Source organism: Vicugna pacos, chromosome 5, assembly GCF_048564905.1.
Source record: "Vicugna pacos chromosome 5, VicPac4, whole genome shotgun sequence".
NCBI classification, from domain to species: Eukaryota; Metazoa; Chordata; class Mammalia; order Artiodactyla; family Camelidae; genus Vicugna; species Vicugna pacos.
In genome coordinates this window covers 43,976,655-43,990,779 of record NC_132991.1, presented here as the reverse complement: position 1 = coordinate 43,990,779, position 14,125 = coordinate 43,976,655, and the positions used below count along the sequence as shown (strand labels likewise).

At 33.2% G+C, this 14,125-nt stretch overlaps 1 protein-coding gene across 5 annotated transcripts in view; it reads left to right on the top strand.

Moving 5' to 3' along the window:
* TLK1 (tousled like kinase 1) overlaps positions 1 to 14,125 on the top strand; it is a 125,973-nt gene that overhangs the window by 90,458 nt on the left and 21,390 nt on the right. For all 5 annotated transcript variants that reach the window (XM_072961141.1, XM_072961143.1, XM_072961142.1 and 2 more), the window contains one exon: positions 6,276 to 6,342. In XM_072961141.1, coding sequence (XP_072817242.1) covers positions 6,276 to 6,342 — 67 coding nt within the window. The remainder of the gene's footprint in view (positions 1 to 6,275; positions 6,343 to 14,125) is intronic.

Below are 14,125 nucleotides of genomic sequence, written 5' to 3'. Positions count from 1 at the left end.
ATATTTCATGTATGACACAAGGATTCACTCCATTAGACAAAAGGTTGATTGTCCATTAAATCTTTTCTAGGTAATTTGATCACTAGTTTTGGCTTCTACTGAGAAGGCTAAGGGGATCTATGAGTCACACACTTCATCTTTTTAAGAACCATTTATGTGACTGAATACTCTGACTTCTCTGGAGTATTAGCAAAAGGTTGTCCAGCTACACACTCCTTTTTAAGAGTAGCCTTGACCATGAATTTCAATTTTAGTACATTTTGTGCTCTGCATAAGATGGAAATTTCTTAAACCATTAAATCCTGTTTCCTTTTGTTGAAAATTTTTTTCCCTTTGACCTATCTTTCTCCTCACATTTTAATATAATCAGAAGAAACGAGTCCACACTTTCAGCAGTTTTTTTGGAAATCTCCTAAGTTAAATATTCAAGTTCATTTCTTATATGTTTGGCCTTTTGCATAACCATATGATAAAGTTTTGCTAAGCCTTCTTTCATAGTAACAAGGATCCCTCCAGTTTTCAGTAACATGTTCCTCATTTCCTTCTGTGTTCTCATCAACAGACCTGTGTCTACCAACAGTCTGTTCATGACAGTTTAGGTGTTCTCTAAGGCAATACATGTTTTCTCTGCTATGTTCCTTGTGAAATTCCTTGTGTCCTCACCAGCACAGTTTGTTAATATTCATATTTTGCTAAGAATCTATTCAAGGTAGTCTAAACTTTCTTTCTTAATTGAATTGGAGTATAGTTATAGTTGATTTACGATGTTTCAAGTACAAAGCAAAGTAATTCAGTTACACATATTTGTGTGTGTGTGTATATAAACACACATATATTCTTTTTCAGATTCTTTTCTGTTACAGGTTATTACAAGATATTGAATATAGTTCCCTGTGCTATACAGTAGGTCCTTGTTTATATATTTTATACTTAGTAGTGTGTAACTGTTAACCCCAAATTCCAGATTTATCCTCCCCACCCTCACCTTTGGTAACCATAAATTTGTTTTCTATGTCTGTGAGTCTATTTCTGTTTTGTAAATAAGTTCATTTGTATCATTTTTTTAGATTACACATATAAATGATACCATATGGTATTTGTCTTTCTCTGACTTCCTTCACTTAATATGGTAATGTTGCTGCTAATGGCATTATTTCATTCTTTTTTTGGCTGAGTAATACTCCATTGTGTATATATACACATACCACATCTTCTTTATCCATTTATCTGTCAATGGACATTTAAGTTGCTTCCATGTCTTGGCTATTGTAAATAGTGCTGCTGTGAACATTGGGGTGCATATATCTAAGCTTTTTGTTTGTAATCATGCTTCTCAATATTCTTCTGGCCTCTTGCCCACTGCCCAATTCCAAAGTCACTTCCGCATTTTTAGGTATTTGTTACAGTAACATCTCACTTCCAGGTATGAAGATCTGTAGTAGTTTCCTATTGCTGCTGAAACAAATTACCTCAAATTCAGTAAGTTAGAACAAGAAGTTTATTATCTTACAGTTTTGGAGATCACAAATCCAAAATGGATCTCACTGGGCTAAACTCAGGATGTCATCAGGGCTGTGTTACTCCCGGTGGCTCTAGAAGAGAATCCATTTCTTGCCTTTTCCAGTTCCTAGAGGCTGCCCATATTCTTTGATTTGTGATCCCTTTCCATCTGCAAGACATCAGTAGCAAGCATGTCTTTCTCATGTCACATCACTGATTCTAACAGGTCTGCCCTTCTCTTCTGCATTTAAGGACTCTTGTAGTTACATTGAGCCCTACAAAGGGTAATCCAGAATAACTCCCTGTTTTAAGGTCAGCTAATTAGCAACCTTAATTCCATCTGCAACTTTAATCCTCCTTTGCTTTGTAACTTAACATACTCACATGCCCAGGGATTAGGATGTGGACATCTTTGTGGGGCGGTGGTGGTATTATTCTACACACCACAGTAGTACTTAGTGTAAGTCATCAGTTCTCTTTTCAGTTTTTATTGTGCTGTGAACATTGGGCTCTTCAGAGGCAGATTATTTTCATCCTTCTCATACATCCCTCTTTCTTTTTCCAGTGATATTTTAAAAAATTGAGGTGAAATTTACTGTATTCACAATGCTGTGCAACTGCCACTTTAGTTTCAGAACATTTTATTAACCCATAAGACCTGGTGCTTATTAATGAATCACTCCCCATTCCTCCCTTCCCACACGCTTCTGGTAAGCAATAATCTGCTTTCTCTATGTGTTTGCCTCTTCTGGATAGTTCATAAAAAACAATTATACAGTGTGTGTCTATCCTTATGGTGGTACCACACTGTTTTGTTTCTTTTTTTTTTTTTAATTGTGTTACAGTCAGTTTACAATGTTGTGTCAATTTCTGGTGTACAGCACAGTTTTTCAGTCATACATGAATATATGTTCCACACTGTTTTGATGACTAACTTTGTATTAATTTTTGAAATTGTGAGTCCTCTTTTTCTTTTTCAATGTTGTTTTGTCTGTTTGAGGACTCTCGCATTTCTGTATGAATTCAAGAATCAGCTTTTTCATTTTAGCAAATTGGGTCATGTGTACTTTTGTCAGCATTACATTGAGTCTATGGATCACTTTGGGGAGGATTGCCCTCTTAATAACTAATTTGCTAATCCATAAACATAGATGTCCTTTCCTTTAATTAGTATTTCATTTCTTTAGCAATATTTTGTAGTTTTTAGTGTGCAAATCATTTCCTGAGTTGAATTTATTCCTAGGTTTTCTTTTGGATTCTATTATAAATGGAATTGTATTCTTAATATCTTTTTTAGATTGTTCACTGCTAGTAATAAAAACACAACTGATTTTTGTGTATGGATCTCATACCCTGCAACTCTGCGAGTTATTTCTTGTTCATTCTTTGATATTTTCTACATACAGATTAAGTCATCTGCAAATAGAAGTGGTTTTACTTCTTCTTTTCCAATTTCAGTGCATTTCATTTTGTTTTCTTACTTGACTTTATCTTCACACTCTGTGAATAAGAGATTTTGCTGAGTAATTTAATCAACTGACTTGCTTAAGAGAGTGGATTTTTTTAAGCATCTTAAAAACACATCATAAAAATAATTGAGGTGGCAATTAAAAGCTATTAAGATTAACATTATCCTAGCTTAGCTCTTCATTCTATGTAATAAAATGTTTCTTTAAGGAAGATTGTCTCCAATTAATTATCTAAATACATTTACATTTTATCTAAAAGCATTTTTCATTAATGGAAATAGACAACAGAGATATCTAAAATGTTAATGTATGTCAAGTACTTTCTGATAGGGGAGTGTAAGAAATGTCTCTTGCTGTTTTGGGGTTTGCATTCTATTTGGTGAAACAGGAATAGGAATTCTTAAACTGATATTTGTGAACCTCAAAATTGTGTTTATGTGAAATTTTCTGGAGAGAGTATTTATAAATTCTGTTAGATTATTTTTAGATATTCATGATCATAAAACTGTAAGAATCACTCACTACCCAAGGAAGTTAGTAGCCCAGTATTTAGTACTATCTGTAAAATTTGTTTATTACTGCTTTAAAACCAAGCAGAGAAAAATTAGTAAATATATATATATATATTTTACTATTTATTTGAAGCTTTACAGTAGTAGTAATCAAAATGCAGTAAGTAAATAGCAAAGTTCTGCTGCTGAAAGTTACTACTAATCTTTAGTTAGAATTATATGTGTTTCATATTAGGATTAGACCTATGAAGTAATACTCTGAGGTCAGGGGTTTTGAAATCAGTGGAGTATCACTGTAGTAAATAAATTTAGGGAAGGGTGTATTTGTGTGCATTTGGGTTAGCTGTAGGGATGTGAATGATTTATATTTGAACCACAGCACGAACATATTAACAATTGGAACTAAATGCTGGTAAATAGCATTGTATTATACTATAAGATTAACCAAACAATATTTAACAAACTAAGTTATCATGGAGCTAATTGACTTTAATTTATTATTAATTCGTAAGAATAGTAGCTATTGAAAACTGCTACCAACTCAAGACAACAAAATACCTTCCCTTCAAATTATAGAAATTCCCATCCATCTACATGTAGCCATCTACATGTACAATTTTGCATGATAGCCAAACTTCTTAGTTGAGTAATTTCAAAAATTTTAGGAAACTCAAAAGTCATAGTAGTTTTAGTTTATGAATACTAAATTTCAGCTATACTATGTAACTCAGTAAAAACCGAAGGTACAGAGCTGTATTTTATTCCTGTATAGAAACAAATGAAATATTAACATATTTTTTAAAAGTTTTTCCGAGCCCATCCTATAGTCTTAACAGTAAGCCCAAAACTATACTTTAAGAATAGGAAATTATGATATTGTTATAAAGTAAAGAAATGTCCGTTAGTGGCATATATGCCTATCCAGAAGCTCTTTGCCAAAATTCCTACAGCTTTACTTTACTGGGTTAGTTGAGATACAATTGATTTCAGTTTCCAAACCTTATTTTAAAAAAAAAATCGCCTTCCCCTCTTCTCCTTTCATTCCAGCTGCATGGATGTTTCACATTCACACTGCAACATTTAGTTTTCTAAATTTACTTTAAGGAACTGCTGCAACTATCCACTATTGCTGTATTCAGTGTAATAAAATCCAGGTTGTGTTAACCTAAGACTAAGTAGAGAGATTTGATTTTAAATATTTATTTTTTTAACTCTTAAGGTATTTCTAATGGAACACTAACTGAATTTCTTGGAGGTTTTTGTTTGTTTCATTTGAATGCCCTTTCTTTAGAATGAGTAAATTTAATTAGCATCTAGCTAAAGGGAAATAGTATTTATACTACATGTTGCTGAGGGACCTGAACCAAACATAAATAAGTCACACTTGGGTTAGAAGCTTAACTAAATATACCAGAACACTTAAGTAAACAAACACGGGGCTTGAATGTGATAGATAAAAGCAGTTTGTTCAATATTGGTTATGAAATGGAAGTTGTTTTGTTAAGTGGTTTTTTTTTTCCCTCACTTCTTTCATTTTAATGATACAGAATCATGTTTTTCTTAGAAAGTGTTATAATATGTATATGTCTTGTTAGGGTTCTACATGCGTTAAACTGCAGTTGACCCCTGAACAACACGAGGGTTGGGGCTCCAATCATCCCACAGTTGGAAATCCTCATGTAAGTTTATAGTTGGCCTTTTGTATCTGCAGTTCCGCATCCACAGATTCAACCAACTGCAGATTGTGTGGTACCAACTGCAGATTGTGTGGTACCAACTGCAGATCATGTGGTACTGTACTATGTATTTACTGAAAAACATCTTCATATGAATGAACCCACACAGTTCTTGAACCTGTGTTGTTCTGGAGTCAGCTGTAAGTTATTTTTCAAATTATGTAAGGATATTTGAAATTAATAATAAAATAATCATAAAGTATGTTCAAGCCTTACATCTGTTTATATATATTACTAGTTTGGTGCTTTGACTATAGTTTTAGCATTACTGTATCTCACTTACTCGGTACATGGAAGTAGAGAAGGGGAAAATATCTTAGTTTCTTTCTCTTTATTATAAAACCAGTGCCCAAACTGGACTGATTCCCTTTGCAGTGATTTCCCAGTATTCTTCGAGTAAAATGAAATTCTTTCCTTGAAAGTTCCTATCTCAGCTTCCCTCTGCTGCTGATGGCCTCTGTGACTGTGTTCTGGTACTTGCATGTTTTTCTCTTCTTATATGCCAGCCTATTTCCATCTTGGCATCTTTGCACATGCTGTCACCTGTGTCTAGAACATACTTCCCCAGGACCTCTTGTTGTTGTCTTTTTTGACATTTAGACCAAGACCACCTCCCTGACTCTCAGTGCAAACTAGTGTAAATCCAGTCAGTCATTATCATACCACCTTTTCTAATTTCTTCATAACAGTTACTGCTATTTATGATTATTTTATTTCTTTACCAAATTGTTTCTCTTCTACCTCCTTATCCCTGCTATGGAGTGTAAGCTCAAACCAAAGTGTAAGGAGAAATTGTCTTTTTCTTTGTGTCCTTAGGATCTGAATTTTAGAACATCACTTGATTCATGGTACTTATTACATAGTTGCTGGATATGAATCAGTCGGTTGTTCCATCTATAAGTATTAGAAGTATTCTGAAAAATTTATATTTTAAGGCACTTTTGGCTTATATATTTGGGGCTGAAAGTTGTCAACATTTTATTAAATTTATCTTATTTTGCTGGTTGTTAATATAAGTATTAATCTTAATATCTAGAATTACAATTTCATTTTGACAGGTTGACTTTGGCAGAATATCATGAACAGGAAGAAATTTTCAAACTTAGACTAGGACATCTCAAAAAGGTATGTGAAGCATATGCTGGATTTTAGTTTGTTACCAGAGGTTGTAGAGAGTTGTTTTGTTAAGTTTCGAAGTCAAAATGAGAGAGAAAGCACCCAGTTTAAAAATTAGACAAAAAAAGAGAGGCATTAAAGTTGCATTTTTATGTTTAGTTTATTAAAATAACATTCCTTTACCTGTGGCAACTTACAGATATTTGAGATGCTGATAATAACATGTCCCTATAGTAGAGATTCCTGGCCATATCTCCAGGGTCTTAAGATTACTCTGTTTAAATACTATCTTTTTGTGAAAAATGCTTCATTTTTTAAGATGAAAGTAAGATTTCATATGGTTTCTGTCCATTTCATAATACATTTAAATAATTATAAATTAATAGCAAACATGTTTCTTTGACCTAAATTTAAAGCTGTTGAATGCTTGATTAAATATTTCAATTAAAGTATGTACATTGGGAAATTTAGAAGAGCCTGATGATCAGTAATAGTATGAAGTGATATAATTTAGGAAAATGTTGCTATATGTTAGTACATTTTTATAATGTATAGCTTTTTACTTGTTTGTAAGTTCTGAAATTGTAATCAGTTCATTGTTTTAACAGTTCATATTTTTAGTTCAAACCATTTCAAAGAAATAATAATAGATTTTTCCCCCTAAAAATGAAGTTACTGTCAGATATAAAATTCTTTTTCTTTAATCTGGTGTTTTTATTCTGCTTTCTGCTTGTCAGATTACTTACATTTTTTTAATAGGCTGGGTTATAGCTAAAACTGAGTTAGTAAACTAATTGAAGACAGTATCTATGAAGTCATCTCCTGGGGTTGGGTGAGGTAGGTCAGAGAAACCCATTCTAATAGCAGCTACCATCTCACTGTAAATTACTCTGTTTTTGGAATGCTGTCAACGTACTTCAGATCCCTACCATTTAATTACAAGGAACAGAAAAAAATTATATTTTTTATACATATATATGTGTGTGTGTGTTGTGTACGTACATACATATATATGTGTATAATTTGCATTGGTGTTCTTTACTTGCCATATGCCATTATCTATGTCCCTGTTCAGAAAAATTTCAACCTGAATTACTTGAACAGTAAATTCTTAAATGATTTATTCTGGTCTTTTTTGTTTTGTTTTGTTTTTGTATTTTGTTCTGTTGTATTTATTGACTATTTCTCTTGCTCTTTGAGATACAGCAGGCAATTTTAGTCTGTTTTTTAACCAGTGAAGTTGTCATGGGTGTATAGAAGGGAAAAGGGGATTTTGTAGTTCAGAATGAATACGAGTATTTGTGTGCCCACCTAAGTTGTTTTGGTAATAAATTTATAGAGACCTACGTTTGATGTCCCATATAATGATTCATGAATTATTTTCTAACAAGCCTTTCATGATAATGGGACACTAAGTATGTAATTAACTGGAAGGTTGTTATTTTCACATATAATAGTAAATTCCAAATTACTCTTTCTAATGATGAGATTTTACGTGTGTAATTTTATGAAAACGAGTGCTATAAAATCAAATTATAAAGCAGTTAAATAAGGAATCAGCTGTTTGTGTTACAAAAATACTTCTTAAAAGGCTTCAGAAGAGGGTTTGTTACTGTTTTTGGTTGGTTGGTGGTTTGATTGGTTAAAGTTTTCCTGGTACTTTGAAAATATTTGGTTTCTCTGAAATATTTCTGTTTTATAAAGTGAGGTACATATACCTAAATGTCTAGATGTTACATAAACATTGTAAACTGCTCTAGATGACTACACCTTCTCTTCTCATCTCCATATTATCTTCTTTCCCAGTGTTTGACTTCTCCATTTTTTTGTATTTACTCATTCTTTCTAATAATTGTCCCCTCCATAATTTTTTTCCTGTTTTGTTTTTTTCAGCTTTTATCAAATTTACTGAGTAGTTTTAGATTTCTAACTTTATCTTCTTAACCAATTTACAACATTACTTTTCTTTGACCTCCATTATGGAATATTTTGGGGAGAGTGGATGGATTAATGCTGAAACTTTGTTTTGAATTCTCACATTTTCTTCTGAGAGACTATTTTGGGTGAGAAGAATGAATGCATGATGAAGAAAGTTGCTAGTAGTATATGCAGACAACAAAATTGAGTAAGTAGTGTCACCTTAGAGCACAAATAAATGGCAGTTGTCTGCTTACCAGTGGGAATTAATTTTTGAGTTGTACAATTTAAAAAATAAGTTACATATGTTAAAAATAAGTTATTTGGCATTCAGAAGCACAGTTGGAAAGTAGATCATTAAATAGGTCATTCTGTTTTAGAAAACACAGGTAGATTGGACACTATTAACACATAGAAAACAAGCTTGTGTTGAGAGAAAAGATGTTATCACCTTTGTCTTATCAGCTCCCTGTGCTCTTCAGGTTATTAAACCAACATGAACTATACCCCAGCTTGTAACTATATAGCTTCTACCATAGGCTGGATCTGATCTGTGAGTATTTGATGTCCATGTAACCTGCATAAGAATTAACATGTAACCTACATCAGCTTAGGGTTTACGTTGAGAGCCCAGCATACTCTTGCATTGGCAAAGCTGACTTTCACTCTCCCTTTAATAAACATTTAAAGTTAGGTGGAATTATTCATTTAATTTGTTGGCACCAAAGGAAAAAAACTTCCGTCGTTGAGGAATCCCATGCCATTTAGACATATGAGACCAGAAGACCTATTTACTTTTTCTTAAAATTAGTAATTTATGATGTGCATTGTGTTTTGTAAAGGTAATCATAATAATTGAATAGGTAAACTGAATACATAAAAGTATATTTACCACTGAATAAATCATAAAGTCCAGTGCATATTCTGTACTGTTCTGTAGGGTTAGAAATATAATAAATGAGAGTTAAACAGTAAGTCCATGGCTAAAATAAGTACCTATTTCTGGTTAGCACCAAATAGTAAATGTAAACTTACTTAAGGGCTTATTATCCTCTAAGATTATGAAAATTATTGTGCAGCATCACCTTTTTAAAACTATATCAAGAATTCTTTAGTATTTGTTGCTTTAGTTATCATTGTATGAAATCATTGCTCACTCATTCACTAAGTGATTTATTTCCATACTGCCTGATACAGGCATGATTCAAAATGCATTTCAGGAGAATTACATAATATTACATTTTATGGACTTTGATGTTTTAACCATTCTAGAGTGAACATTAATGTTAACTTTTGAATGCCAAGATCTTCTCTGTTTGCTTTGTCTAAATTAATACAGCTAGTAACTGGCAAAGCCAAAACATCACCCTTTTCTCGCTTCTATTTCAGTGGCAGTACCCTTATGCTTTACTCCTACAATTCTTCAGTTGAAGATGGATAGCAAGTTGATCCTTTGTACTTGTAGCTTTCTTTGCATCTTAAAGAAGAGTGGTTGTTTGCTTTTCATTTTTTCAGAAACATGCTATTTCATTTTCATTTCAGGTAAAGGAGATCAGTTAAGGTTTTCACACATACATACTTCTTTCTTTCTGTCATATGTTACTTTCCTCGGGTATTCTGTTAGTGACTATTTGATCAACTGGAATATTCTTTATTATTAGCTGGTTTATTGCTTTTCACTCTAGATTTATTTTTAAAGGTCAACAGAAAACACACTTTTTCAGGTAAAATATGTAATACTCTTTAGCATAATTTTACCTTTTATATAGCTAAGGATTTAATAAAGTAGAACAGAAAAGAACTGTAGTAAAATATATGGAGATTATACATATTATTCCTGAAACTTTTTTAAAAATAACTTTTTTTGCTACCAGTAATTATGCACAGACTTCCTTAATTATCACTTATTGAAAGCTTCTAATTGCAGTGGGAATAATTTCCTATTAAAAAGTTGTTCCTTTGAAGCAAAGCTACTAACTGCCACTTTATGTACTTGTGCCACATGTGGAATCTGTGGATTTAAGGAAGCAAATAAACCATGTACCAGTTAGCTTTTATGGTTGATCCTGTTTTGATACCAGTCTTTGATAATGTTCTAGTTATGGGAAAGTAATTTACCTTTGTAATTTGAGGGGTTCTGCTAGATTGTTATTTGTATAGTTCAGATCATTTTTTTGGAATTGAAGAAAATTACATTGATTGCTTTCCAAGAATTGGTACTAAATTAACACAGACAACTTTTTTTAAAAAATCCCTAAAAAACTGTCTTTCTTGTAATGGATTCTCTCTGTAGTCTGTAATATTATTTAAAAGATAGTTTACCCAAAAATGAAGAGGAAATAAGAATTTTAAAACTTACTAGGACCTATAACTGTCATGCCACTGCTGTTATGCAAGTTTGTGATGTGAAAAGCATGTGGATATGTGTTGCTCCTTGTTTTCTAGTCTTCGAATTTTTGTTGCCTTCTAGATTTTAAATATTTGATTAGTTGGAGAGAATGCATATATAGAAGATCTGACATCTCAGTATGGAATATTAGGGTAGTAGGGATGAGCTTGAATGTATATGTTTTGGGTGTGAGTGTGTGTGTGTGAGAGAGAGACTTATATGCCCTGAATATAAGTGCCAGAAGTTTTTATTGGAAGAACATAACCAACTTGTAATTGAAACAGGATTAGTCAAGAAACATCAGCACCAACACAAATGTATCTTTGCAGACCGAAGGAATCAGCTAAACAATTGCAGTCATCTCAATCTCTACTAAAACAAAAATCGCATCCAACATGCCACCTGACACCATTTCTTTCTCTCTCTCTCCTTTGCTCCTTGCGATGTGGCATTCATCTCTCCTTGTGCCTCCGTTCTGAAGAGATAACAGTATAGCAACAACTCTGCCACTGAAATCCTGTTCTCTGACCGATATTGGCACCTGCAAAGAGAAACAACCAGTAACAGGCAGCAGCAGCATCAGTATTAATCTTCCATGATGAAATCTTTACAGGTCAAGAACAAGCACACAGCTCTTTTTCACTCCTTCACAGAGGACCATGCAACTAGTTGAAATGGAAGACAATGGATTGTCTGCAAGCCTTTTGAACAGTGGAGAATACAGGGCATTGGTTTTAGGTGAATTAACCCCAAATATTCTTGAAGTTTGATATCTCCTTTGGTCTTTCTTTCTAGAATACCATTGTCATCTGATTTATCAAATCCTCAGTATGACCACAAAGAATAAGTTTGCATATGTGACATTTCTTGTCACTTTAGGTTTGAATAAAAATATGAAAGTAATAATGTTAGAGGGCTTAATCTATGAAACTGTGTTCACCTTTATATTCATGGCCATAACTGGAAGAAATCTTTTGGAAATTTTTCTCTCAATTAAAGCCAATCACATTGTACGTTCTGTTACTCTAGAACGTAACACAGGGTGCTACTTGTGTAGGAAGTAGTTTTCCGTGCAAGTCTTGTGAAAATGCACTGTATGAAAAAGTCACCGTTAAGCCCATGAAGAGTATTATGAGATCCCTGACTTCTTGGCATTGTGTGGGCAAGAAAAGTGCCAAGAGGAGCTTTGGAATTCTAAACTTGACGTTTTGTCCTTATTACTGCCTCTCATTTAAAAACTATACTATTTTATGAAAGATGACTATGCTGAGAGAATACGGAACTCACTGTGGTTAGGAAAGCTCTCAGTCTTTATATTCTTCTTCCTACTCTCATGAACCTACAAACATATTCCTGGCTCTTTTTTTCCCATTTATAGTCATACATCTTAACTTGGTAGTAGATGATGTTCAGTTACTAAAATGAAAATTTAGAGATAATGTGTTTTACTTTTGTAGTGTTTAATATTAATCCAGTTGTTGTATAGGCAATGGAGTGTTTTAAATTTGGGGAAGAATCTTAGAAATCATGTTAACCATTGATTGGAGCAGGGTTTAATTCAGGCTTGTAAGTTCAGTCTAGAGATCACTGTTTCACAAAAAAAGAGAAAACAGTTACTTGACCACTGGCCATCAGAACTACAATTCTAGTGCCATTTAGATGCAAATGCACAGAAAGAATCTAGAACATTAGGCTCTTCTCATTATTGTGTAGAAAGGTAAATCTTTTCATACTTTAAATAAAGTAGAATCCACCAAAATCTTGGGAAAGGTTAAAAGGAAGTGGAAAGCTGGGAGAAAGTACAGTAAGGCGTTGTACCTCTATAAATTCCAGGGCGTGGTGTCAGCATCTTAGTTATTAACATCAAGGAGTTTCATCCCTTTAATAATAGTAGCTGTGCTTTCTTTTTCAGGAAGTATACTAAATATTTAAATTTTGCCATTCAGTTGAACTGTTAACATTTATTTGCTCCTAGGAAGATAGGGTTTGGTTTGCTTAAACAGAATGGGGGAACTGACAGAATCAAAACGTGACCCTCTGAACAGTTAGTTATCCCCAGTTAGGAGTGTTAACGTATGTATGTGTGCATGTGAAGAGAGACTAATGACCCCCTGCCCCCCAAAGAAGGAAATGAAGTGCAGAGAGAGGAAAACACAAAGGTTTTTAAAGTAATTACTAATGCCTCTTAAACACACCTGAGGGAGACACAGTACGCGCCCATCAGTAATATCCAGCTAGTGACTGAGGATGGGAGTGGAGGAAGCATATATATATATATATATATTGTTCCGAACAATATATATATATTGTTCGGAAAGAAAATCTCCCTAGGAATTCATAATTTTGTCTCTTTTCCTCTTCCCTACTCCTCAATCTGCACAATCATTGCTCAAGCAAAAATAGGATTACAGGCAGTAGTTTCAAAACTCATCTCTATAAATTCAAACTTCTGTCTAGCTGGGTTTTTTTGTTTGTTGGTTCCTATTTCCAGTGGTTCCTGTCTATTATATTTAGTTAAATATATGAAAGAATATAACAGAGGAAATCTGGGACATAAAATAAGGATAAATTTGAAATAAATTGGTAGTAATTTCCTCCTTAATTCTTTTTTTCTGTACTGACGTTTGTATTAGCTTTTAATGGTGCCTTTTAATTTCAGCTTTCACTTTCCTGGTGATAAACTTTTAGAATGACATTATAAATAGTTTATGAAATTAAAACTTAATTTGAGGACTTAGAGATACTAACTTTTGAGGGATTCATATTCATATTACCAAAATGAATTTAGTGTTAAACTTGATGAAACCTCATTCTGAACTAGTTTTCCCAGACCAGCTAATGTTGTTATGGTGCCACTGAATAGACCATTGGAAGTGGTATGCTTTTTTCTCTGCTTCCACCATCTTCATAATATACTACACAGAATTCTTTTCTTTTACCAACCCTCATGTATCATAGGCAAGCTGAGAATGATACATCAGAAAACACTTTCTGTCTTATGTTGGCTTTATAGAAAGGCAGCTCTTCAACATTGAGGGGTTGAGGTGGGGCTAGCATGTAACATACCTAAAAGATTTATTAAAGAGGTTTAAACTAGTATGTTGAATTTTTTTCAGGAAATGCATCAGTTTTACATGTGAAAAAGCATTTTCTAAGTCTTTAAGCTTTATAGCTTTAATGTGTACAGACCCCACCTTTCTTTTAATAATTGTCTGTTTGAAAACTGCCATTAAGGAAACGGCTCGAAAATACCCCAAATCTGCCTAGCAGTTTTCAACTGGCATTTTACAGAGATTCTACATTGCTGTAACATACTTTTGGCTTAGAATATTGAGCCAAGGGGATATTAAGTTGTCAGAGGGACTTTGATTACAAATATAAAGCATTTCTATGCTGAATATCTGGTGAGAGGCAGACCAGTTTTACCATCCATTTACATTTTTTAAAGTTAAAAGTTTTGGAAGGTGGTGTTTTTTTCAAGTTACT